Below are 25,679 nucleotides of genomic sequence, written 5' to 3'. Positions count from 1 at the left end.
TTTAAGCAAAGAAATTTAGAAACTGTAAAGAAAAATGAAATACTGCTTTTAAAAAAATCACAACAGTAGTTTAGGATGAACATAATGTTCTCGGTTAAATCAAGAAGTGGATGATCTTCAAAGACAGCCCTGACTGAAAATTTAACCAGGAAACGTGGGCAGAGACAGAGCAAACCAGAGAAAGAGACATGGTGTGCAGACTTCTCATGCGCCAGTAAAGATTAAAGAAAGGCTTGTGTTGGGGGGCAAGAAAGTCAATTCAGCTCAACTCATTTAAAGAGTAGACTGTTTCCATCCTGATTTGAGAAAACGAAATGCTCTTCCTAACAATCAAAGTGACCTAGCTCTCTTCAAATGTCCCTTAGTTCAACAAAGAGCTATCTATCACAAGCAGAAAGCATTATTCACATTCCCCCCCAACCCCCATTTGAAGCTTATACCTCAGTGCTTTCTCAGCAGAAAAAAAAAACCTTAATGGCCAAATGCCTCAAATGTATCTGTTAAATCACTTTGCACTTTCAACAGTACTCTTACAGATTTCACCCAATATACAAAGAAAAGTATAGCAGGAGAAATCTCAAGCTTTAAATATTACTTACTTACTAGGGGAAGGTGAAGAAGGATCCATATTTTTAAACCAATGATACATTAAAAAAGGACAGACTCAGACAATGTGGTCAACAACAACTCTACAACTGTTACACTTTCTTTAGAAAGATGTCTTGTAAAATTTCAGCAAATAGCTAAAATTTTATTGAAAATGTCCTGATAATAAGACAATACATCTGTCATTTTGAAGAATGAAACTGTACACACTGTAACCACAAACACTCAAATTAGGCAAGACTTTTCCAACAGAGTGAAGTAAGGTCATTTTCTTGCTTCCACCCTTCACAGACTAGACTAAAAAGCTGAATATTATATTCAATCATTAATAGAACACAAGCTAAGTATTATTAATAGAAGAATTCCACTTTTACAGAGCATCCTTCCTATGCAAGTCTCACAGACTCATTTAATAACCTTCCCATAATCTTATTAACAAAAGTACGATAATTAAACTGTCTTTGGGGTTTTGTGTTCAGTTTAGGCATGTATAAGTAGTTAATGATTTTATTTAACTGAAAATTCTAGATAACAAGGTTGAAACAAAGGGCAGGGGGCTTCTTGATTTTTCCTTACCTTTAAAAGTACTTTGCTTCATTAGTGAACTAACTCCCTATCACTCCTGTCCTCATCATCTTTTGTGCTTTGCTTCATTAACTGGACTACAATCACTCCTTGGTTTTAATAAAGCTTTCTTAATAGAAATTACCCAGATTACTGACTTTTCCGAAAGGTTGGGGGGGGGGTGGAGACTATTATTCCTCAAAAGAGCAAAGAGAAATCCAAACTGTAATTAAAAATAATGATTATTCAAAAGAAATACTGAAGACACTGGGAGAATACTTAAACACTCCACCACCAGATGGGCAAATGTATATATGCCGCAACCAAACATGTTTGCCAAAAAGCGCTTCATAGTCTCAGGGACTCTGTATTTCTTCATCTTTCTTCAAAACAGGAATGTATCCATCACCAATGTCACACTGCAAAGACTCAAGGATTGCTTAGTAAAATGAATCCGTAAATTCCCCTTCTTCCATCATAAATAAAACAAATTAGGTTTATAGACTGAATGAGTAAGAACAACTCGCAATAATAACCCATCCATCTACTTTTGATGCTGAAGTGTACAGCATGCCACAGAATCAAACAAATATTGAGAAATTATTATTACTCATTTCTAGCGTTTTTCGTCCTCTTGGTGGGATGGGAGGGAAGTAAACAGTTTAAAAATAAAAAGACGTTCCCAGGTGTGGAATAATGACTATGGGGAAAAAAAAAAATCAGTCAGCATTTAACCCTTTGATATCAGGAAACAGACACATCGTGTTGACTGTATCATGACTGTTAAAATGTAATGTTTGGTAAAATGAGTGTAGAAACAAGCCAAAGTCAAGTTCTGAAGGTGGTGACAAGTGAATCGGAAATCCTGGAACATATTATTCAAACTACTCAACTACATTGCTTTGAATGTAAAATATAGTTCTTATGAAAATTCTAAACATGCAGAACATTGAAAAGTAAATGAAGTAGCTGCTCTTAAATCTAAGGGAAAACACTGTTACACACAGATTCTCTGACAGAATACAAAACCCACTTTTTGGGGGCCCTGGGAAGGGACAACTACATGGACTCCGTACCAGGGTTTCATTGGCATCACCATCTCCATCACCACCTGGCAAATGAGGAAATCACATTTAAAAAGTCAAGAGGCTGAAAATTTCCTATCCTGACCTGAAACTGCCACCTACCCTAATGCTCTAAATATCAAATTATCTGAGACACACAGTGGAAAACACCTCGTTGCTCTTTGCAACTAAACAGAAGGAAAAAATTCTAAGTATCAGTGGACACTATCTGTACACATTCAAGGGCAATTATAACACTAGAGGCTCAACCCCAAGCTATCTCAGATATGATACCCATGTTATGAGAAAGACGTCAAGTGACAGGCCTTAAGACATCCGACACTCCACATCCCAAAGCTCCAGCTGAAACTCGCGCACTGGTGCAGGCAAGCAGACGCCGGGAACTCCATCCACACGATGCTCCACTCCCCACGGGGTGACAGCACTGCTTGACCCAGAGACTGTGTCCAAGGGCCCAGGCTCCTCACGGCTGAACCTGATCCTGGTGTGTACGTGGGAGGAAGGTGGGGGCATCCAGAAAACATCCTTAATGTAACCGCCTCTGCAGTAACTATTCCCAGTAAATACAGATCATTGAAAGCACAGATAAACAAACAGGCAAGTGGAAAGACATGTAAACATTTCAGCTTTCTAACTTCTAAAACAGTACCCACTCGCACAGCATTTATTTATTGAATGCACAATTATTTTTACTCCTGAAATCTTGGTTTTCAACCTTATACAACCAAAACTCAACAACAGATAAACTCTACATCTAAAATATATTTGTACCTACAATCTCTCACACACACGTATGAATAAGTTTAAATGCTAGCTCAGAATGCATCATAAATCAGTGATTTATATGCCAAGAACCTGAAAGCCTTAATGTAAACTTGCTGTTATTTTCATCAAAATCTACTTTGTAGTAAAAACATGACTACATAGGATCCGTAATCTAGAACTGCACTGTCCAATATGGTATCTATTAGCCACATGTGGCCATTTAAATTTAATTAAATTTGAATTCGATTGCTCATATTAGCCCTATTTCAAGCACTACGCAGCAACACACGGCTAGCGGCTAACCTACTAGACCACACAGATATGGAGTATTTCCAACACTGGACAGTGGTGACCCAGAATACCCAGAAGTCCCTGTAACACTCCTCCTGCTACAAATGCTGTAAACAGGGCAATATTCAGAACCAAAACTCACTGACATTTTTCCTTTTCAGGGAGGTTCATTTAATGAAAATCTCATGAAAAGTTTGAGTGGAATGAGAACCTGCCCATTCCTCACCCCAAATTCAAGCCAAATTGCTAGTCAGTTAAAGAAGCGTAAATGGTCACCAGCTGTATACTGCCTACTAAATGATGAAGGAGAGGAATGCTGTCCCTGGAGGCCATCCGTAGAGGACCATTTCCCACCTTTCCACTCCATGAACCAGTACTGGTCTGAAGTAATTTTTGTTTTCTAATCTATGAAACTTACTGTCAGATTTTGAATTTGTAAGTGTCTGCCTCCCAGGTACCTATCTCTAGAATTTGAACCCTGGCTCCTGCCAGAGAAAGAAGGTATGGATATGGATGTGAGGAGGGAGGAGACAGCTTTTCACAAATGTAAGCACAAACTGTGTGCCTACCCTCCAAGAATACATGAAAGGACCTGGGACTGGTTCAAAAATAGAATGCCTTTTTTGTAAGTGACCCTCTAGGCTCACACTTCCCTCCCCTCCCACAGGCAGTGGTGAGAAAGGATGCAAAGCCCTCTGTACTACAGAAGCAGGTGCCTGGGTCTCCTCCCCAGTACCACACCCCCAGTGCGTGTCTTCCCCAAGGTTTGCATGCTCAGGAAAGACTACCCAGATTTAACTTCCCCAGTACCCAGAAATTCTGGACAGTTGGTGATAAAAAGTAAAGCACGGGTCATGTGTCAGATACACAGATGAATATAGGGAAACAAGGAAGAAGGGGAGGCCCTCACAACCACTACCTGCTGTCTCAAGTAACCATCCTGACGGAACAGGCCGTGGCTTCTGTGATCAACAGTCCCATTCCCTGAAATCGCAGGCCCCTCAAACGGGACTGCTTCATTTCTAAGATCCCAAGACCAGCGGGATTATCTTCTGCCTTGGACCCATGACATTCAGGGCCCTGTTTCTAGGGTCCTTTTGGAGATGGACACCGGTAGTTCTGCCTTTTCTTGATGTTTATCTTGAATATTCCTGCTGGATGAAGAATGCTCCGATGCATACAATGCAGATGTAGAGGTAGCAAGATGAACTGGTTTACAAAGTAGATTTTCTTCTCTCACAACAGAAAAGTTACGTTTCATGAAGATAAAATTATCTCAAAAGCAAATTATGTCTAACTTTCAATATTATAAAGACTTTATATGTATTATTTCACTGAAAAGTCATGTATAATTCACAATGATTAATTTTTAAAAATAGCACTGTAACATGCATAACATAGTATAGTCCAAATTGTTCTGGAAACCTACCTAATCACTAAGTTTCTTAGGATAGTGTCGTGGTTAGTATGTAGGATATGACCTAGAACATTCAGCAGCTCTAGACTTATTATACTTGGATGAACAGCAAAAATCATAATGTGAAAAAGTTCTGCATTTGGTCTATTTAACTTAATTTTTTATATTAAGAGCTGTTATGAGATTTTATAGATGACATAAAATTAAGAATTACAATAAACACAATGGATGATTCAGGATCCAAATACATGTTAGCAGGCTTACACAATGACCCTCCCCCCAAAATACCACATTCAAAAAGGGTAAATGTGAAAACTGTACTTGGGTTTGGGCGCAGCTGCAGGATGGAAGAAACATATGCCTTAAAAGCAGTTCCTATCAGAGTACCAGAGTGGGATGCAGCTGCTACAAAACCTAGTCCACCCCAGATCATGACAGTCTAGAACAAAGCAAGTGGCAGGCTGGCTCCATACCGACCATAACTTTGGAGTATTCAGTTTAGTTGCAGATTCATATTTAAAGGTGCTTACACAAAATGATGTTTATCAAAGAGTTAAGGACATGGCGGTAGACGGACTTGAAACCACCTAATTGGGAACAGACTTAAAGGAACTAGTTAGCCTAGTGAAAATTCAGGTAAAATAGCAATAATCTTCAAATATTTGAACAGCCATATTACAGAAGATAGATTGAGATTTGTCTTGTGTGATTTAAGAAGGCAGAAGTAGAATACAAATCCAAAAAAGTATTTCAAGTTAGTATCAGGAAGAATTTCCTAACAATTTAAATTATCAGAAATTAAATACTTTCTGAAGTGGTAAGTTCCACTGCAAAAGGTATTGAAATTATATTTTAGAAGCAATTCACATATCCGGTATGGAGGGACATGTATATATTATATGAACTTTCAAGATTCTCTATTATTCTAACAACAAAATAATCAAGAATCAACAAGTCACATGTATATATAAGTAACTAACTGATCTTAAACCAAAAAGACTTAATATGTGAGAGAACATTATTAAATCCTCAAAAGTTACATTAACTAAAACCTTTACAAAATGTCCCACAGTCCCCCACAACTGTAAGCAGTCTCTCCTTAAATATCCTATGTGAAGACACAGTACAGGAGAGGGGATAAACAGAAACTTGAAACAAAAGAAACATTAAAAAATAGTTACTGCTGCAACTCATGGGGAAAGACTGACCAATTATCACCGTCAGATTCAGAGTTTTAAAAATAAGACACGTAGTTCATTTTTAATATTTTAAAAGCTTAGTTCCTCCTTAGAACTTTGTCTCCTCTGAAATCTTAGAAGATCAAGACCATAATGGGTTAAGTCCAAAAAATAAGGGAGCAACAGAGCAATTCTGACTGTATGTTTGAAAAAGCCTATAAAATGTTACAAGCAAAGCAGGAAAGCCTATGTTAATAATGCATAAACCAAAAGAGAAAAAAGCTACCCATTTAATGGAATAATGCTTTTATCCTTGCAGTTAAAATGAAATAAGCCATGACTATTAATCTAGTAAAACCATGTAAAAATGTAATTTTTAAACATTTACTAAAAGGGGATAGTTGAGTAACCACTCTAAAAATCAAGGCCTTGTGTACAGCAGCGTTTAAACGCTAAATACCAATCTCCTGTCTGTGGACGCCATTACCCACCCTGTCGCCATAGCAACGCTAACAGTATGCCTGACTTCAAAGACAAAGATGTAATTTCAGACTTCCAGCAGCCAGAGGGAGTGGTAAGAATATTCTACCCAGGCGGTGTCAGCTGATGATAAATTATAAAAATATCCAGGAAGGTTATGAGGCGGACTATACCATATATTCTCATATTCCTGGGGGAAGACTTACATTAGTCAAACACACTGGGAGACAGCAAGAGTAAAACAAAAAGTAAACAAGAAAGAATCTCAATGGAATTCGATTTTTTTTTTCTTTTTAAAAATTACATGGTACAGAGTTCTGCCTTCCTTTTCTCTTGCTCCCAGGAGAAAATAAAAATAGCTTCTACCATCCCCTTTCTCATTCAAATTAAGAGTGACTGAAGATGTGCATGGCTGTTCCAAGGGACTTGCAAAACCACCTCCATAACTGCTACTCCTACATTTGTGAAACTCTGGCATTTGTCAAAAACTGTTTTAAGCACAAGCAGCCAGCTAAGGGAGCAAAATCGATTTGTGCACTTCAACTACCAGAGAACAGCTAGCCTGACTCGGAGTTTTTTCCCAATCACCCAATCTAATCCCAACATACTTAAGATATTTTTTAAGCCCTCTGAAGGGAAAATACTAAAAAACAATTTGCCAATTTACAGGTTTTTGTGTTTTAAAAAGATAAATGAATAAAGTTGACACAGACAGTGCTATTTCATGACTTTGCAGCTGAACAGTTTTTAAAAGCACCACTAGAGGTGAGAGAGCTACAAAATCCTGAGCAAGTAATGTTCCTAGAGGTAATGAAATACCAAATGTTAAAGATTTTTTGAAGATTCTCTACAAGGAGGAACTACCAACTACTAGGACTTGCTTTTACTTGAATGAAGTTATACATGACTAGACTGGCCAACAAATGAACAGAAATAGCTTTATTATAGTGTTACTGTTGTTTTATAAGAATAAATATATGTTAAATTGTCTTTTTGTTAAATTCCATCGGGTATGGTTAGGGGCTCAAAAATGTCCCATTCCCTTTCAACAACAGGAGCACAATACAGCTGCCCCTTTTCTACAGATCTAAAGGACACACCCTGGTCCCTTTCCCTGCAAAGGCTGAGGAGTGGCAAAAGGGAAAGACAGCTGCGGACTCCAATCAGGGCTGGTGTCAAGATCCTCACCCTTTCCCGGGTCACTGGCCTGCTGCTCATACCCACTGTCGCTAAAGCACAAGGCACAACCACCAAAATAAAGCTGGAGTCTAAGTTTCTGCCATGGGCAGTCCTAGGGGTGGGGGATCAGGGAGATACACAGATACACCACACCAGCTTTAGCATTCCTCCTCCCCACTCAACTCTGAAGAAACTTGACAGATTATGGATTTATCCTTTTTCTCCTGATAAAACACATCTCCAATTTTATAATGTACTCAAGCCAAGAGGTACAAGAAAAATAAATCACATGAATTTTGCCACAAGATATAAATTGGAGTGGCTATATCTATTAAGCCATTTAGTGTAATGCTTACATTGCAAACTGTAGGCCATCATCAGTCTCACCAATAATCTTAAGCCCAATTCTTAAAATCCAAAGATTAGCAATCTTCTCCCGTAAAAACATGCAACAGGAAAATGCCAAATTATAAAGAAAATGTCCTCTATCCCACAAAACAAAGAAAAATAAGTTGACAAAAGATACTCTCTTTGCAAGAACTATTTCCTTACTAAATGACTTTCATCCTGCAACATATATTATGCTTACAAAATAGTTAATTTTAAAAATCACTGTGTAAACAAACTTATGGTTACCGGGAGGGGAAAGGAGATAGGAAGGGATAAACTGGGAGTATGAGATGTGCAAATATTAACTACTATATATAAAATAGATAAATAACAAGTTTCTTCTGTACAGCACAGGAAACTATATTCAATATCTTGTAGTAATGTATAATGAAAAAGAGTATGAAAACAAATATATACGTATGACTGAAACATGATGCTGTACACCAGAAATTGATACACTGTAAACTGACTAATATACTTCAATTTAAAAAAATTACTGTGAAATGAAAATGGCTCAATAAGCTACTCAGTTGAACAGAATTGGTGAATTTATAATTTTTGACAGCTGAGCAAGTTAGAGAAAAAACAGCCAATCATTCATTCATTTATGTCACTGGACACCTAATTTAAAAGACCCTGGATAATCATCCCAAGTAACATGAAAAACTTCTTTAACGCTAAAAAAAAAAAACAGAAAACTCGTATTTTGGCATCATTATTCATTATTTCACAGGAGTATTTTATATGTTCCTTTATAGAATATTTCCTTTTACAAAATAATAGAAAAGTGGTATGCCTCTTAATATTTTCCATATTATGTTAATAATTAAATAACCTCAGTTTTCCCATTCTACCTTGGTAGTCAGGAATGCAGCCTTAAATTTAATAGTTATTCATGGTACTGCATTATCATGGTTTGTCTGCTTCTCCCTTTTTAAAACATTTTTTTTAATTTGTATTCCACTTTGAGTAGTCTCAGTTTATACAAATGTTTTACTGTAGGTCAGCTCAAATCCTTTTTAGAAGCACATAGGTTGTAAATTCTATATAAAAACATCACAGGAAATGAAAACCTTCTGTCACAACAGGACTCTTTCAGTTGAAAGTGGCCACGGTATATTTAAAGGTAAACAAATTTATTTGTAATTCACAGGGACACATGTTGAAAGACGTTTAAGCTGTTTTTTTAAATGCTTTTGTAGATGAAAAAATCTGTATTCTTTAACTTTAATCATTAAGTTATACAGCATCTGGGTCATACTTTATACTAGAATGCCACAGCATAAAAAAATTCAGTCAGAGAGGTCAAAAAATGCACTAATTACATTAAATTTTACGTATTTTAATAAGAAACTATATTTGCAGGTAAATTGAGAAGTAAAACTGGTTATGGTCAGCATAATACACAAAGGATATGACAGGATAGTCAATAAAATGTTGACAAAAGTAAAATACCTTTATTTACAACTGTAAAGTCATATTCATTTCCTCTATAATTTGTCCAAGTACCTTTTTACTAGCTTCCACTGCTGTCTAAATATAGTTGACTTATGAATTACCCTTTTGTAAAAGTGCCCTATTTAGGATGTATCCTTTAAACACCAATCAATACAACTGTCTAAAAGAACAACGCTAAAAACAGGTATTTCCCCCTACAAAATACCACCTGACTCACAACATATTTATTTAACATCATTGAATCAAATGAGACAAAAAAGGGCAGAATTCAAAAAGGTGTATCTCCTATATTAATAAAATTATTTAGGCATGTCTATGTCACAGATAGATAGACACACAGACACACAGATGGATAGATGGATAGAGTGTTTACGTTATTTGATTTAAAAGGATATCTTATTTTACCTGATTCACCACCTGCAGTCTCCCACTAAAGATGTGTCACAGTCCACCTGGCTTTTCCTGGACAACCACTACGGTTCATACAGTTATCTGTCTCAGAAATCTGAAAACCCTTTGTAAAATCTAAAGAGTTTTTCTAAAGCAGACTTTATTGTAAGCAATGTAGATTTCTAGCCATGCCTTTGTTTATACCTTCTTCTTATTTACACTCTCTCTTCTTTTTGGTGATTTTATTACTCACTGTTCATACCACAAGTTGGAAAGAGCAAGGGAAAAATAAACTCCAAAGTAAACTGCAGCCATTTAGTTAAGTATATTGTTGGGAGTACAGATTCGTATAAAACCAGTGACCAATATTACATTTTTGAATTATCAGTAGATTTCAAATGCCTAAACTATATAGCTGTAATTTTTGATAAGTAGTCAAGAAACGAACCATAGAGGATTTTGCCTCTTCATTCCCACCCTCCCCTTCCTCCAGTAATTTAGTCTGCAGCACTTAAAACTAAAAATGACAGCACAATATTGGGAAAATTATTTTAAATTACAATGTATGTTAATGTAGTTTTCTCATATTGGCATTCTTCTGTTATGTGGTAAATAAAAACAAAGAATACACAATCAAAATGAGTGCAGAAGAACCCCAGTGCCGTTCACACCAATCTCTCTATCCAAAGAGGTCAACAGTACTGAGGTTCAAGTACTGAGGTTCAAGTAACAGGAGAGGAGTCAGTGAAACAAAGTTTTAGCTGAGAGTCAGCTCTCATGATCTCTGTGCCTCTGCAATGCCTCTGTCCCCGTCCTCCACCTCCACAGGACAGGAATGCTGAATCTCAGGGAAGTTTGGTGGACTAGTGATATTAACAGGCCCTGGCAGCCAAACGCAATTCCAAAAGAGAAGGAGGGCAAACAGGTACGAAATTAACATTTACTGAGCACATACGTATGTGGCAAGTACCACACTAGAAGGTTTTACATATGTTTTCTCTGCAGTGATGTAAAGGGGTAAAGGGAAGGACCCAGGAGTGACGCTGAGTTCACGGCACACGGGAACGTGCTGTGTTATCCGTAACATGCGTAGTTAGGTACACTTTTCAAAATCTGATACCCCAAAAAGGGACAAAAAGTCTTATCAAAGATGGCTAGACCTTTAATATCTTGTTTTCACCCCTATGAAAATAGAAAGTACAAATTAAGTTGGGGGAAAAAAAGTGTAAAAATAATAAAATTCTTCATGAAGTGACTCAAGAAAACCAGCATCATCATTCTTACTCCACCAAGCCAAGTGTTCACAAAAGTGCTGAGAGGCAGGGTTCTCCTTTTAAGAACACAAGCACTGATAATATGTTATTAAATGCCACTTTAATGTCTTATATAAAAGGTGAATATAATTTTGATATAGCTGTCATTGCTTTTAAATATTCAAGACTTCTACAAAACGGCAAGTCATTTCTTTGAAATTACACACGCCGGAAGTATGAATTCTGCAGATTCTGTAGATGGTTCTCTAAAGGTAAAAATGAGATAATATGTTAAAGTACTTTAAATAACAAGTATCCCAAATATAGATGTGTTTTTTCATTGATTTCTTATTGCCAAATATATTATAGGAAAGAACAAACAATAATAAGCTAGTAAAGTAATTAATTTTTATTTTTCTTTCGTTATATCTAGTATAAAATTTTAAACACAGGAGGAAATCAATAAATGATTGTTAAATGTAATTGAATTTTTCTGTGTAGAGTCACATCTTGTGCCTTAATCAAGGATATCAACATGTAGACATGACAGCCAAGGAAAAGCTTAAATGCAGTAACTACGAAAAGCAAAAACACTTAGAGAAATTTGAGCACATTCATACTTATTCAAGGACACTCATGACTTAATCAAAAGTGGGGAAACACCGGTTTTATTTTTTTAAAAAAGGACTTAGGTTCAACATCCAAAGTTTACAAGGACATGGAGGCACATGCAGGGGCAGACGCGCGGGCCGCTGCGGCAATGGTACAAGCTCAGGCTCGCCAAGACGCCCTGGCTGCTGCACTGAGCCACGTTTCCCGCCATTCGTGTGTGTCTATTTTCACATCTGGGAGATACTTTTTAAAAATTGGAATCAAATTAAATATGTAAAAACACACACATTTAATTTTAAAACCTCATCAATATTAAACCTCTGCTCTTTATGTAGGAAGTGAAATGACAGCACTTTAAAAACCAAAGAAAAAAGTGGAGAGGGGCTTGATTAGAAAAAAAGAAAGAGAGAGAGAGAGAGAGAGAGAGAGAGAGAGAGAGAATCCCTTCAGAGTTCATGGTAATCTCCCTAAGGTCCCATTTCCTTTGCTGAGATTCAAATGTATCACAGAAATACATGGTTATCAAAGGGGTAAACCATTTCTAAAATAAAAGAGAACATATTACAAAAATAGCATGTTAAAACCAGGTTTCCTGCCCCCTCCCAGTCACCCTCAAAAAATGAAAACAAACAAACAAGACATAAATTTGTATACTAGGCTCACAAACCCATATACTCAAAATAAGCTTCAGAAAAGAAGAAATTATATTGAGATAGCTAAGGAATGTTCCTCCAAAATAAATTGGTACGAAAAGAACAAAGTCTAAATCATTCAAAAGTAAACCAAACAAGGCAATATAAAGTAACTTACCCCGAGCCAAGGAAAGCAACACACTAGGGTATAAACTTACTGCACTATCTTAAAAGCAACGAAAAATGAGACCAGCCATGAATGCCAACCAAACTGTATATACATACATATATATATATACACATATACAATTCTGTTGGCATTTATATATTTTTTTCATCTATTTCTTGAGACTGCACTCTCATCTTATTCCAAGTTGTTTATACAAACTCTGCTATGATAGTCTTCAAATCGCCTCCAAGAATTTAAATAAAATGTAAAGCTATGGCCAATGCTATCATTCTTTGAACATCAACGTCTATCTATGACAATGGTTTAACTCTTACATGAAGAACTATACAAAAAATAAGGTTTTGGTAACAAATATGAATTGCTTTCCTTTAGAACTTCTAGAATTCCAGCACAGTAACTCAGGAGTTGCTTTTTAATCTCATAAAATCTCTGGCTATTCTTTTCTCCCTAAACCAACTCCCCATCACCATTTCCTTGCGTTTGTCAGCAACACAATCACACCTCCAGGTCACTCAGCTTAAAGACCTTGAAAGCATCAACCATTCATTCCTCCTTTTATTTCAACAACTTTCTCCCTCTGCGTTCTCACTGCTATCACTTCTTTAATTATCTGAGTCAATCTCATTAGTGACATAATACAATAGGTCTAAAGTAGTCTCCCTGCCTTCAGTGGTAATAAAGGCATTTTGAAAATGAAGGCTTCTCATAAATAAAAGGCATGGAGCAATTCACTTGTCTCGGTAACCTAAAGTCCCAGACATTCAAAAACAGAAGAATAGGGTGGCATGTGGCTTTCAGCAGGCAAAACAGACGTCAGGAAGTCCTGTTTTTAAAGTTCATATTAAACTTTATTCACTAAGGTATTCACTAAGAATCCTACTCTGGGCATACTTCTTCTTTTACTAGCAGTTTCCTGTGTCAATTAACTGAAATTTTCACTTAGATAAAACTAGACACTTTTAAATGGTATCCAATAAATTATTATATATATAGTATATAGTTATTATTTTGAAGCCAAATTTTATCCAGATACAGATACTTACAAAAGACCAACCACATATTTTTAGTGTCATCAGAAGGTGTTAAGTGGCTCACTGCACTCAACCACCCAAATCCGTTGGAAAAATAAAGACTAATGAAGATCACTACTTACAACAGAAAATTCTGAAAACAAAAAAAGAGAATCAATATCAGGGCAGGTTTCAGACAGGGACAGGATACTGCTGTACTGTCCTGTCACTCAGTGGTCACCAGGTTCACTCATTCTGGCCTACTTTGAGAGAAAACATTTAACTGTGGGTTGGTATAGTCTATGACCACCCCCCTCAGTGCACACATTTCATGCTTTGACAGAAAGAGGAGTAAAAGTAAGACTTTTGGGTAGAGTAACACGGCACTCTACCCAAATCAAGCCAGTGAGTCCAAGGACTTAAAACAAAAAGCGCACACAAACAAAACGCAGTGATGCAAGGGGCATTATCCATGAAACTGGTTTGGGTTCATTAAAAAGAAGTGGTTTTCACAACATTGTAAACTGACTATAACTCAATTAAAAAAAAAAATTAAAAAAAAAAAGATTTTCATGTTCCTGGCTTGCTAATATTTCCACTAGTGGTAAATCTCAGTTTAAAAAGCAGAGTTATTACTCAATTACTTTATAGTATACAAATGTAAACCAGGAGTGCCAGAAGTAAATAGAGACCTCAGGTATAGAGCATCGGGACCTTCCTTCCACCAGCATGAAATTAAAACCCACTGCTGCTTGATCATCCTGCTTCAGAGAACTGTCTCCACTGGACTCCCACGCGTCCAGCAGGAAAAGGCATACAGACTTTGCATCACAAAGGCAAGACTTCATTGTCTTGCAGCCTCCTTATTTGCCTTTTCTACCACCCACTTTATTGGTCATAAAGACACCTGGAATACATATTTCTCAATTTCTCACATGAACTTTTCTGCTCCCTAGACCTCCCTAGACTCAAACACATCAGATTCCCAAACTGATCACATGGGGAGGGGAGGGAGACCTCTGCAGTCTCTGAGATGTTAGAGACAGAGACCACAAGAAGGCCCATGGCTCCCCCATGACCTACAGACAAGGCTACGCACTCAATTAGGCAACCCCAAATTCTTAAATATGTTCAAAAGCAAATGGCTCCTAAGAATGGGTAGGGGACCACCAGGGGAGTACAGGAGCCATCACTGAAGATTTCAAGATGACTGCACTTCTCTCATTTGACATCTTCTAACGTTCATTCTTCCAGACAAGGACAGGCAGGTCCTGAGAACTGACATGAATTGCTCAAGACCAGAACCTTGGCTGGAGATTTCGCCTTGTGATCCATTCAACATCATCATTAGAACAGGTCTCCAGGTCAAAATATATTGCTTTATCAAAACAAAGTCACCATTCCTTCCATACAAGTCATTATAAGCTCTTCACTTTCTCTTTTCTGAGGAGAGAAAAAGAAGGCATAATATAAACTGATTCCAGCTAAGCATTTTTATAATGACCTAACAAAAAAATACAGTTAAATATTTTTATCAGTCCAGTCTAATAATGAGGTACTATTTAAATCAAGAGAACTCTAGAAAATTAGCTATCAATAAGTAAATACTAAAAACCATGTGTTTAATTTAGAATTAATGTTCTCACACACACTGAATGTGGGCAATGTGCACAGATGCACACAGCACACAGGTTACACTGCAAATGAACACTACTCGGAACACTTTAAAAAGTCAGTGACAGCCTGCTAATGAAATAAAGGGAAGAGACACACACATCACAACCTAACATTGGATAAAATGCAGGTTCTGTGGAAAGAGCCAACAACAGTACCTAGAAACTTTTTTTTTGAAATAGAATGCATTATGAAGAAAAGTGGTTGAGAAAGCTTAGTCACTTTTTTGTGGCTTAAAGCTTTTTTCCCCTCTTTTATTCCAGGCTTAAACAAAGTTCAGTGGGGCATCAAACTGCCTGTTTTAAATTACAGTCTCTATTTTAAAATAGAATGCATGCACGGCATGTTCCTGAAGCTAGGGGGTGGGAGTGTTATTCACGGAAAATTGAAGGCTTGTTGAGTCAATAATCTTCTTTCACACAGTAACAATTTTCAGCTAAAATTTCTTGACCCAAACAAAGGAAAACAAGACCATTCAGTTCTTTTACAACAATTTGGCAAAGGCAAAGAAAAAAGATGAGAGAGAGACACCTCTAACATCTTACATTGTGAAGGAAGAATAGAAAATCTGGCTCTCAGGTAAGAACCTTCTCTACATATATTTATTTCCTATCCTATACTTAGAGTTAATATTAAAAATAGGTACTTTCAGTTCAGAAGAAAAATAAAAGCAATTAACCAGTCCACAAATGCTACTATGAGTTCCTGCTGGTTATATATCTTTTGTTATATAAAACAGATGTGTGCCTTCAGTTACCCACAAAGTGGAAATCTGTAATTAAAATTTATTTCCCTAACTTGGATACTATAAAGTAAAAGGCACTGAGCGCCTTACAATGGCCATGCCTGAATAATCTGGAGGAAGCCCGCGACCCCTGGACACACCAGAGAATAGGAGGAGCATTACGAAGGAGGAAGGGGGCTTTCTGGCTCAATACGCCAAGAACTGCCATTCATAGAAACAGAAACAGCAGGTCAGACTAAGAAAAGGTACCTCTGAACAGCCGCTGCTTTACCATTCTATCATAAAAAATTAAAATTAAAACTCGAGGGAGCTACGCTGCTGACAAACACTTCCATCCGTGCCCGCGTGCTCACATGTGAGAATCCCTCACACACACTGCTTTTTGTGGCTCATGAAGAAAGCCCAGCACTGCTGCTCTCCCCCTGGCTCTTGGAGACGTCCCTCTGGTAAGAGAGGCTTATGTCCAGATAAGGTTCTGCAGATATTTGCAGACAGGCCTGACAGTTGCATGCACCCCAGGCTGTGGGGCCACAAAGAAAGCCCCTTGGCCTCACATGGGTCATCTGAAGAGCTGAATGCTGGTCAAAACCTTCCAGGCCCCCATTTGTTACAGCAAAATTTGTACGCTGACTTTTCCATTAGCCAGGAATATCTGCATTTATCATCCCTTACTTAATGAGCCTCATTTATCAACTATAGATCATAGTTATCCTTCTATTATCAAAACCAATATCCTGCAAATCAGTTATGTTTCAGCCTCTCTTCATCTGCAATTTTGTCTAGTGTCTATTTTTTATAGTACTCCTTCATTAATTTTTTTTTGGAATTGACAGTCCTATAAAATGGGTTAAAATTCATTTCCCCTATATTTTAAATGGAAAGCTCCAGAATATTTTGTGAAAAAAGCTTGCAGGGGTGTGCTTAGCTAAAATGCGTTTTTAAAAATTAAATAAATGTTTAAAAATAACACATTGCCACTAAGCAAATATCTTAGCTATAATGAATTTAGAATTATCCACTTATTTCAAAAGGATTGAAAGATCTCAATTTAGAAACACTTTGCACACAAACATTCAAGTTATTTAAAAGCAAACTAAAGTTCTTTTTAAATATTAATTTATTCAAACTTTCCATATATTTAGCCTGCTTTAACCTGGAAGAAATCCAAACTGGTGAGGTTTTATTGAATATTCATTTACAGAACAAATATTTAAGTGGAAGATTGTTTTGAAAGAGGGAGAAACATATCTTTCCAACTCGCCCAAGTTCAGTTATTTCGTCTATTCTCAGAATGACTACCAATATCACAAAAATACTCTGGAGGTATAAAATTATAGAGTATCACATCTTAAAGAAATAATCTATGTTGGAAAATAAACATTTGTAAGAATCACTTTTCCTAAATTAGGACTTTCAAGTAAGGTCTTTACATGCTTCTCTTAGTCTTAATCCAAAAAGTACTGACATTTCCACACAGAACAGACCAGTGAGTGAAATTACATTTGAGAATATGGTAAATCCTAGGTAAGAAACAATAATGAATGTTGCATGTTCCATTTAACACGTCTCCAAAATTTCAGTATGTGTCTGTACCTTCAGTTTCAAAACTATGCCAAATGTACAAGGAGACGTACAGGGAGTCTCTCTCCCCGACAAGGCACATCCCAGAGAACCTCCTGCTCCCTTCACAGGGGCCCACTTTTTATGACTTCATAACTTCAAGACTCATCATAGTCTAATAACATTTAGGCAGCTCTGATAACAAACAGCTGATGTCTTCAGTTGCACACGGGAATGATCAATGCTTGAACACTGAGATAAGGTGACAATAGATTAAGTTTCTCTTTTATTAACTTAGAATTTTTTAAATGTTCGGGATGATCTGAGGGCAATCAATCAACAGAAGACAAATACACTCTTAACCTTTCAATGACAACCATTTAAATCAAGCTCAACATACAAATAAAAAGTTTGGAAAGAGTTTGTTCAGCAGCCATATATCTATTTCTTACCTGGTAAATTTTAACTTTTGCAAAAACCTGCCAACTACCCAGTTAAGATCCTATTACCAATCTGTATTTCTAGACGGGTTGAGGACTTGTTAAAATGAAAATCCAGTTTAAAAACACTTCACCTAGCCTTTTCCAACAGTTTCCAATCATTCACAGGAATCATGTTATCAAATCCACACACTTAAAATGTCCCTATTAACATGTCATCAATTTTCATACATGCCCCCAAGTACATGACCATCTACCACCACCCAATAGAAGTGTCATTAAAGACTAAAATATAAACAGACACAAAAAGTATTCTTTTTCAGTAAAGGCAGATCATTGTATGCTCTGTTGAAAACCTAACACCCAAAGAATATTCTTGGTGATACTATAATAAGTTTTCAAACCATTCTCTTTGAGGCTTCCAATATCCTGTTTAACACTCTCTCTTTCAAAGAACAACCAGCATTTACTACCTCCTTCCTTTCACCAAGGGCAAAACAATTTAAAAATAAAAACATAATTAATAAAAATAAACTATATGTTTTATCTAAATCTCAGTACTTCCTTCCAAATTGCAAACTGAACAAAAGTGCCATAAGCACTATTCCATGTGACATTTAGGGTTTTTCAAATTAAACTTGGAAAGATCAAACCCTTTTCATGTCTACTTCTTTAAATACTTCCTATTTAAGGAAGAGGTTTTTAATGACCTGATGGGCTTTCTCAAAGGACATTAGAATATGACTGATCATATTCTGTATCTTAGGTACACAGAATAACGGACCTGCTATCTGAACCATAAACCGGTGGCAGGTCTCTCTGAAGAATGAAACAAATTAGTTATTTCTAAATTGAGAAATATCAGCAATTCTTCAGATCCCTGGAGGAGAAAGCACTATTTGCTTAGAACAAGGAAGATTAAAAAAAAAAAAATCAAACTTTTTTTGTCTACTTTCTATACATGTTCATATTTTATTAACAACGTATCTATCTGTATTGTACTTACTGAAATTATGATCACTGTCAATTTATTGTAACAATTTAAAATATACATTACTAAAAAAATAATGTTTTCACACTACTTTTAGCTTAACTATAAAGAAGTACCCACTTCTTCTCTTGAAGCTTACGGTTACCAAGGTAAAATTCAAATTCCATTTTATAATAAAAGAAAATGGTTTTAAGACTAAAACAACCCTCCTAATACAGACATCACACTCATATAATCCTTTAGTATCAATAGCATATGGAGAACGCAAGTTCTCCTGATGTCAATTTAATACTTTGGAAAAGATCCTGTGAGCAATTAAAAGAAAATTCCGAAACTGGGGAAGAATATATTTAAAAGTTCTTACATAAATTCTATTAGGAAAATACTTACTGAACAAACAGAATAGATTCTCTGAACATATCCTGGTCTAATGGGGAGAGGGGGGCACAAGACAACTATAAAAGTAACTGCAATAAAAGGATGACTAGTAAATGCCATAAGAAATGAAAAAGTAACAAAAGACTCAATAAAAAGTATATTAAATCATATTTTGGTGGTTATCTTAGAATGTAAATTGAGATATACTCAATGTTTATAAAATAAAGGAACTGATAAGCTATAGCAGTTTTTTACACTTTCCACTGTGTATTTTGCTTAATGATGGCTTCATTTCACATCAATATTAGAGACAGAAAAAAACTATAATATGTGCTTGAATTTTAAGTGATAATATTCCAAAGAGACAGAGTTCCTCAAGCTAATTTTTACATCACTTGCTATATGCTAAGATTTGTTAGCAATGGTAATACCAAGGGTATGTAAGCTATGTCCCTCAAGAGGGAGAAGGCTATGTGATTAAGAGGTAGAGAAGTCAGCGGGCATTATAAAGGAAGATCTGTTCTGAGCTTAGGTCTGTGTGCACTAAGTAAAATGGTCATGGCCCCAAGACAACAAGAAGGCAAATATTAATTTATTAGTCATTTGCTTTATGTGCATGAGCTGAAGAGCTCAGTCAGCTGGAAAACATAACTGCATTAGTTACTGAAGATCACCAAGAATTTAATGACATGCAAATACAGACAAATACCAATTTAAACAATGGTAAGAGGACAACTTAACTGAGAGATTAAATTCTAGATCTAGCATAAGGAAATACTTAATTTCTTGTAAAGTTAACTGTGTAACAAAAATATGCTAAAGAAAATATCACACGTGCAGAAAAATATAAAACCTATCAATCTAGCTCAATTCAAGCAAAAAATTAAACAACTACTTAAGAAGCTTCCTTTTTATAGTCACATATATAATGGATAAAGACTTGATTATAAGAATCAGTTTTACTACATTTTTTAAAAATGTATAGATAATACTTAGAATTTCCTAAGTTCAAAATTACAAAACTAGAGATTACAAATATGATGGATTGCCTTTAACCCTGAGTAAAAAGACAAAATTTATATCACTGACACCTGAAAAGGAAAAACACAGCATAAATCTACAAAAGACCCAATAATAAACTCAGATGTGATAACAAGTAACAGTTTCACAGTACTTATAGTATCAGTTTAGACAAGTTAGAGAATAAAATACTTAATCAGAGGAGAACTTGATTTGCAAACTAGGTTTCCACTTCTCCATTCTTTGGCCATTGAATAAAGCTTGTGCTGTTCCAATCTCAAGTAAGATAAAATAAATCAAATATTTAATAACAGTTAAAATATATGATATTAGAGCCATACAGAATACCAACAAATCTCTCCCAAAACTGTATAATTACCTTAGTTGTATACAAAATACTGATGCAGTGCCTACATAAATAAAAGTATATTTATAAACCCCATACAGAAAAATTTTCTATACAAACAAAGCCTGGTGAAAGAAAAGTGGAGCACTAAAATTCATTTAAATAAAGTCAATTTTCATCTTAACAGATTGGGACTGGGGTGTATAGGTAGGAACACCAACAGACCTATGATTTGTGATTTATTCAGTAACTGATGAATACCATAAAATCCTAGAAACTTTCCTCTCTGAAAAAAGACTATTGAAATGTTACTTAGTCAATCAGCATCCTATTTATCTGTGAGTTACCAAAAAAGAAAGAAAATACCAACTAGGGCATTTCTTTTTTTAACAGCTTCCTCAGAAAATTTATATTATGAGCAACCTTAAATCCTCTTGGGAAGGAGGCAAGACAAACATTCAGGAAGAAAGTAAGCCATTAAATGTATACAAATAGAACAAACTGGAAAGACAAACTATTAATGAATATAAGAGCCCCCTTTCAACTTGAAAAACACCATCCCAAAGCAGTACGACCACACTTCAACTCCCTTCTAGCGTTAGTTTAACGTCAACCATTCATCCCAGAGCAGAGCCATGAAAAGCAGCACAGCTCACTGAGTGACACCAAGTTCAAACGGATATGAAGAAAGTAGTACAGTGCCAACTATCAGAGCTACATAGAAAATTGGTATCAATTTATAACAAATTCTCCAACCTGTTCAACTGTTCACATCACCAGATAATGACAAAGTTTCTAGCTCCTCTAGAAACACTGAAAATCTTGGAAAAGAAGTGGAATTCACTGTCCACTTGCTTCTCTTGAGTCAATTTAAATCCTTAAAACCACAAGCCAATTTCCAAATATTCAGCAAATGTTGCATTTATCAACAGCATTCACAAACATTTGCATACACACACACACACACACACACACACACAATGTTCACCAAGCTGTGAATTGTCTATCTGCTAAAGAAAAAAGCTTGCAGCATAATATAGAATCCATCACCTTTTCCACTCCTTCAAAAACCAAATAACTAGAGAATAAATATTCCAATATGACCAAAAAATGACCACAATAAATTTCACCCACCTCCGAAGACAGAAATAAAAGCTATTAAAAATTAGGGTTTCAAACACATGTGCATCAGATTCAAAGATACTAGACACTCTGTAGCCATCACTTACCTTCTCCTCTAAGGCTACATTTAACTTAAAAATGGGTATTGTATGCACACCAAATGTATAACATTCTTTACAAATGCCGGTTCTCAAATGTTTAAAAGTAATATCATAAATCTTACTTAATGTGAACATATTTCAAATTCAAATTAAAATTATGGTTAGCCTGAACTTCCATCTTAAATAAAACTTCTTAATAGAGATTAAGCAGTAATGATAATTCTTCAAATCAAAATATTTTAACAAGAAAATAAATATAAAAATTTGTTTGCACAGAAGTACTCTTTTAATTCATAAGGAAAACCTCATTTAAATGAGGTTGCCCATGATAAAAAAGAAAGAAAATTAAGCACAGATGAATTATTTAAGAGCATTAACATGTGCCCTATAATACTGTAACACAGCTACTACTCCAGTGAATATAGACCCAACACACTGACTTGCTTGAGGAAATACTTAGCAGTTGCTTTTTCCAGTTTTAAACTAAAATACTTTCTTCTGGGTGAAAAAAGATTGGGTGATTTCTCATTACATAAAATCCCAGAAGATATTCAAACTACCACCGGATGCTTTATCTTATCATTTATATCCTTTGACAAATGGGAATTCCTTTACATTTAACTCTTATATAGTTATCTCTGTTCTGAATCACCACCAGAAAGCAACAGGCTATGCAAAGCACAACTGTACATCAGAAACGTCTTTCTGCCACAAAACCTATCAGCCAAATAAAAGCTTCCAACTGGACTCAGAGATACATACAATCACCAGACTCAGAGATACCTACAAATAAAACAAACTTATTCAAGACTACACATTCCTTCAAGATGGAAACTCTAAAAAAATTAATAAACCACAAATATATCTGAAATCCAGAAACTTCTCCCCCATGTCTTAACATAAAGTAGAACAAACAAAAAACAAACGCTCTTTTTAGAAATCTGTAACTAATTACATTTCTAAATCAGCACATTAATAGTCTTACTGGTAAACTTGATGGTCTTTCTTGTTGTATTAAGTTCAAGTCTTCATGGTTAGGTTTTCCGGGAGCCAGAGGAGGTTGAGACCTCGTTCCATAGCCTTCCTGAGACATGTCCTAGACAAACACAAATGCAAAGCACTTCAGAAATTTCTCAGCGGGTTATGCACTTCTCCGGTAAAGAAAATGTACCAAAGGCTTATCACGAACTATCAACTCATGTTACATTTAATCAGACATATAAGTATTTTACAGCTATCATTTCTGTAACATTTTATCAAAAGCAAAAACAAAATATAAAAAGTACTGAATCTTCAAAAGCAAAAATACATATAATTAACAACTAAATTTATTATGCAACCATACAAACTAAAGTCCGTATTTGAGTTTTGCAGGAAGGTGACAGTCAGTAAAAGATGGGGAAGAAAGCCAGTTATACTCAAACTCAAACAAGAGGAAACCAAAAGCTCATGGTATTATTCAATTCTGACTTTGGCTGAACTGTCTTTAATATTACCTTGAAAATGTTAAAGCAATCAATGAAAAATTTACTATCAACTGACTTTTAATATGCCCTGTCGGTAACCCACAAAAACAACATAGTTATTAAGCTCACAGTATTCTGAAGCGTCTACAAAACCAATAAACACTCATGTACAGAATTCCACATGTTCCCGTGGCATACTTTCCAGAGAACCACAATAAAGAATAAAATAGTAGTGGGGAACAAAACACACCCCAAAAACCTGCTGAGGTGCAAGAAGCTTACTGTTAACATAGCCTTTCTGGCACCCAACTGAACCTTTTTCCTGGAGGTATTCTGCATGGTTTTGGTATGAGGATGAAATCATGTTATATAAACCAAATACTACACCACACCAAGCTTACTGGAGACCAGATCTCTGGCTGTCTCATGTACACTCAGTTACTAAACATTCAACCACCATTTGTACCTGAAATCAGACGGCAGGACGGAATGTTAAATGCTCATTATAGCATGTCTTAATTGGCACTGAGAGTTGAAGAACCAGTTTCTGATTAGAGAGGAAAAAAGAATGGAAAATATCACTTAAAAATAAAATTCTCTCCCTTCCTCTGTCAGCTTAAATATGTGTTAGAATTAAAGAAACATTATATATAAATTCTACTTCTGTTAAATCCTCAAAATATTACTTTAAAAATTAATGTTAATCAGTTGAAACCCTATAAAAAGCTCCTGCTGGCCTACCCTTTCTCACACGGTATACACTTAAAATTACACAGCTTCTGAAGCCAAGAAACTTTGCACCAATAGCTGGTACTAAAAGCACACAAGCTGTACCAACTAGACTTAACTAGCCAAGTGCTGGTGCAACCTGCCTTCACACAGGTTCTGAAGAACATGCCAACAATCCAGCACTTCCCCAGCAACTCGTTCTCTTCACATAAACCTACACACATCTACACGCACACAATCAATCAAGATACCTAACCGCTACCAGTGATGTAGAATGCCCAGTCAGTACTGCACTCCTGTAAGAGAATCACAACAAGGTGTCCAGGTTTTTATCTGATAACAGTTAGGTGAGGTCTCTGAGCACAGGCAATCCAAGGATACTTAAAAGGGTAACTCTTCAGTCTGGCTGCTGGCAGAGGGTAACAATTAGGCTGCAGGGGACAAAAGCCAAAGATGATTACCATTCTCACACCCTACCCTCCACACACACCACTTGCTCTGGATCCCAGACTTTCACTTGTCACATGGACTTCCAGCTGCGTGTCCTGCAGGTTCCTTTAGATTAACAGAGAGGATTTCAAATCAAGCATGGCACAAGGCCTCCATTCAGGGGCCTTCACTCTGTTACAAAAACCCCCACAAAGGTGCAGGACAGCCTCACAACGGGCAAACAAATGAGCAGATCCCTGCCTGCGCCTCAAACACGCGTCTGTGCACACAAGGTTTACGGGCAGTGCTCAGATACTTGTTTTAGTAAACTTCTGTTAAGAAACAGGAACAGGCAGGCTCACATGCCCTCTGCTTATTAGCCTTTTAAATTTCCTTTTGTTTTCTCTTTGTAGTTAAATGGACTGATTTTTAAAAGAGTTGAAAAAGAACATTACAACTACAGTAAACACACATTTTAATTCAGATGCTGTCCCCGCTAAAATAAGCAGCACTGAACTAACAGACTAAGAAAGCCATCAGAAAATTTTACTATGACTTTACATTTCATTTTTTAAGGCTTTCCTAACCACACGAGGCTTTCAATTATTAAATACAGTTGGAAATAAAACCAACAAAATTTAGTGAGGATCACTGAAAATGGAACTTGCTCTGCCTCAATTTAGGTTGAGCAGAAGGGTTCATTTAACTGAGAGAACATCCAGAAAAGGTAACCAGGTTTTAACCTAAAACAATCATCACCTGAATACAACTTACACAGGGGCTATAAAGTCTACACTTGGCAGCTTTAATAAAGAGATAAAAGTTCTATCTCATAACAGACCTGTGCTTTTTCCCCTTCAGAGCTATATTCACTCTCTGGTAGGTACTTATTTTCATCTCAGGAAGAGTAAGTAGGAATAAATAATTTAATAGACAATTCGAGGGCAGTGTCAGGATCAGAAAATAAGAACTACGTTGAGCATCACATGTTGTAAACAAACAACAAAGCATAAACAAACCAGTAAGTACAGCTTTCATTTTTAACACATCATTGCCATCTCTGTTATTACTAAGTTTAAACCAGCACACACTAGCTTGTACACCAGTTCACACACTAGTCATTGCGTTCTTCTGCCATATGTACACACAGCTGTGACTGCTGAAGAGAATATTACACT

At 36.1% G+C, this 25,679-nt stretch overlaps 1 protein-coding gene across 8 annotated transcripts in view; it reads right to left on the bottom strand.

Moving 5' to 3' along the window:
• Window positions 1–25,679, bottom strand: part of ARID1B (AT-rich interaction domain 1B) — a 380,554-nt gene that overhangs the window by 221,399 nt on the left and 133,476 nt on the right. For all 8 annotated transcript variants that reach the window (XM_072966099.1, XM_072966096.1, XM_072966101.1 and 5 more), the window contains exon 4: window positions 22,863–22,973. In XM_072966099.1, the coding sequence (XP_072822200.1) occupies window positions 22,863–22,973 (111 nt within the window). The remainder of the gene's footprint in view (window positions 1–22,862; window positions 22,974–25,679) is intronic.

Source organism: Vicugna pacos, chromosome 8 (assembly GCF_048564905.1).
Source record: "Vicugna pacos chromosome 8, VicPac4, whole genome shotgun sequence".
Lineage (NCBI taxonomy): Eukaryota > Metazoa > Chordata > Mammalia > Artiodactyla > Camelidae > Vicugna > Vicugna pacos.
The sequence above is the reverse complement of the archived record's forward strand: the minus strand, read 5'-3'. Positions and strand labels throughout refer to the sequence as shown.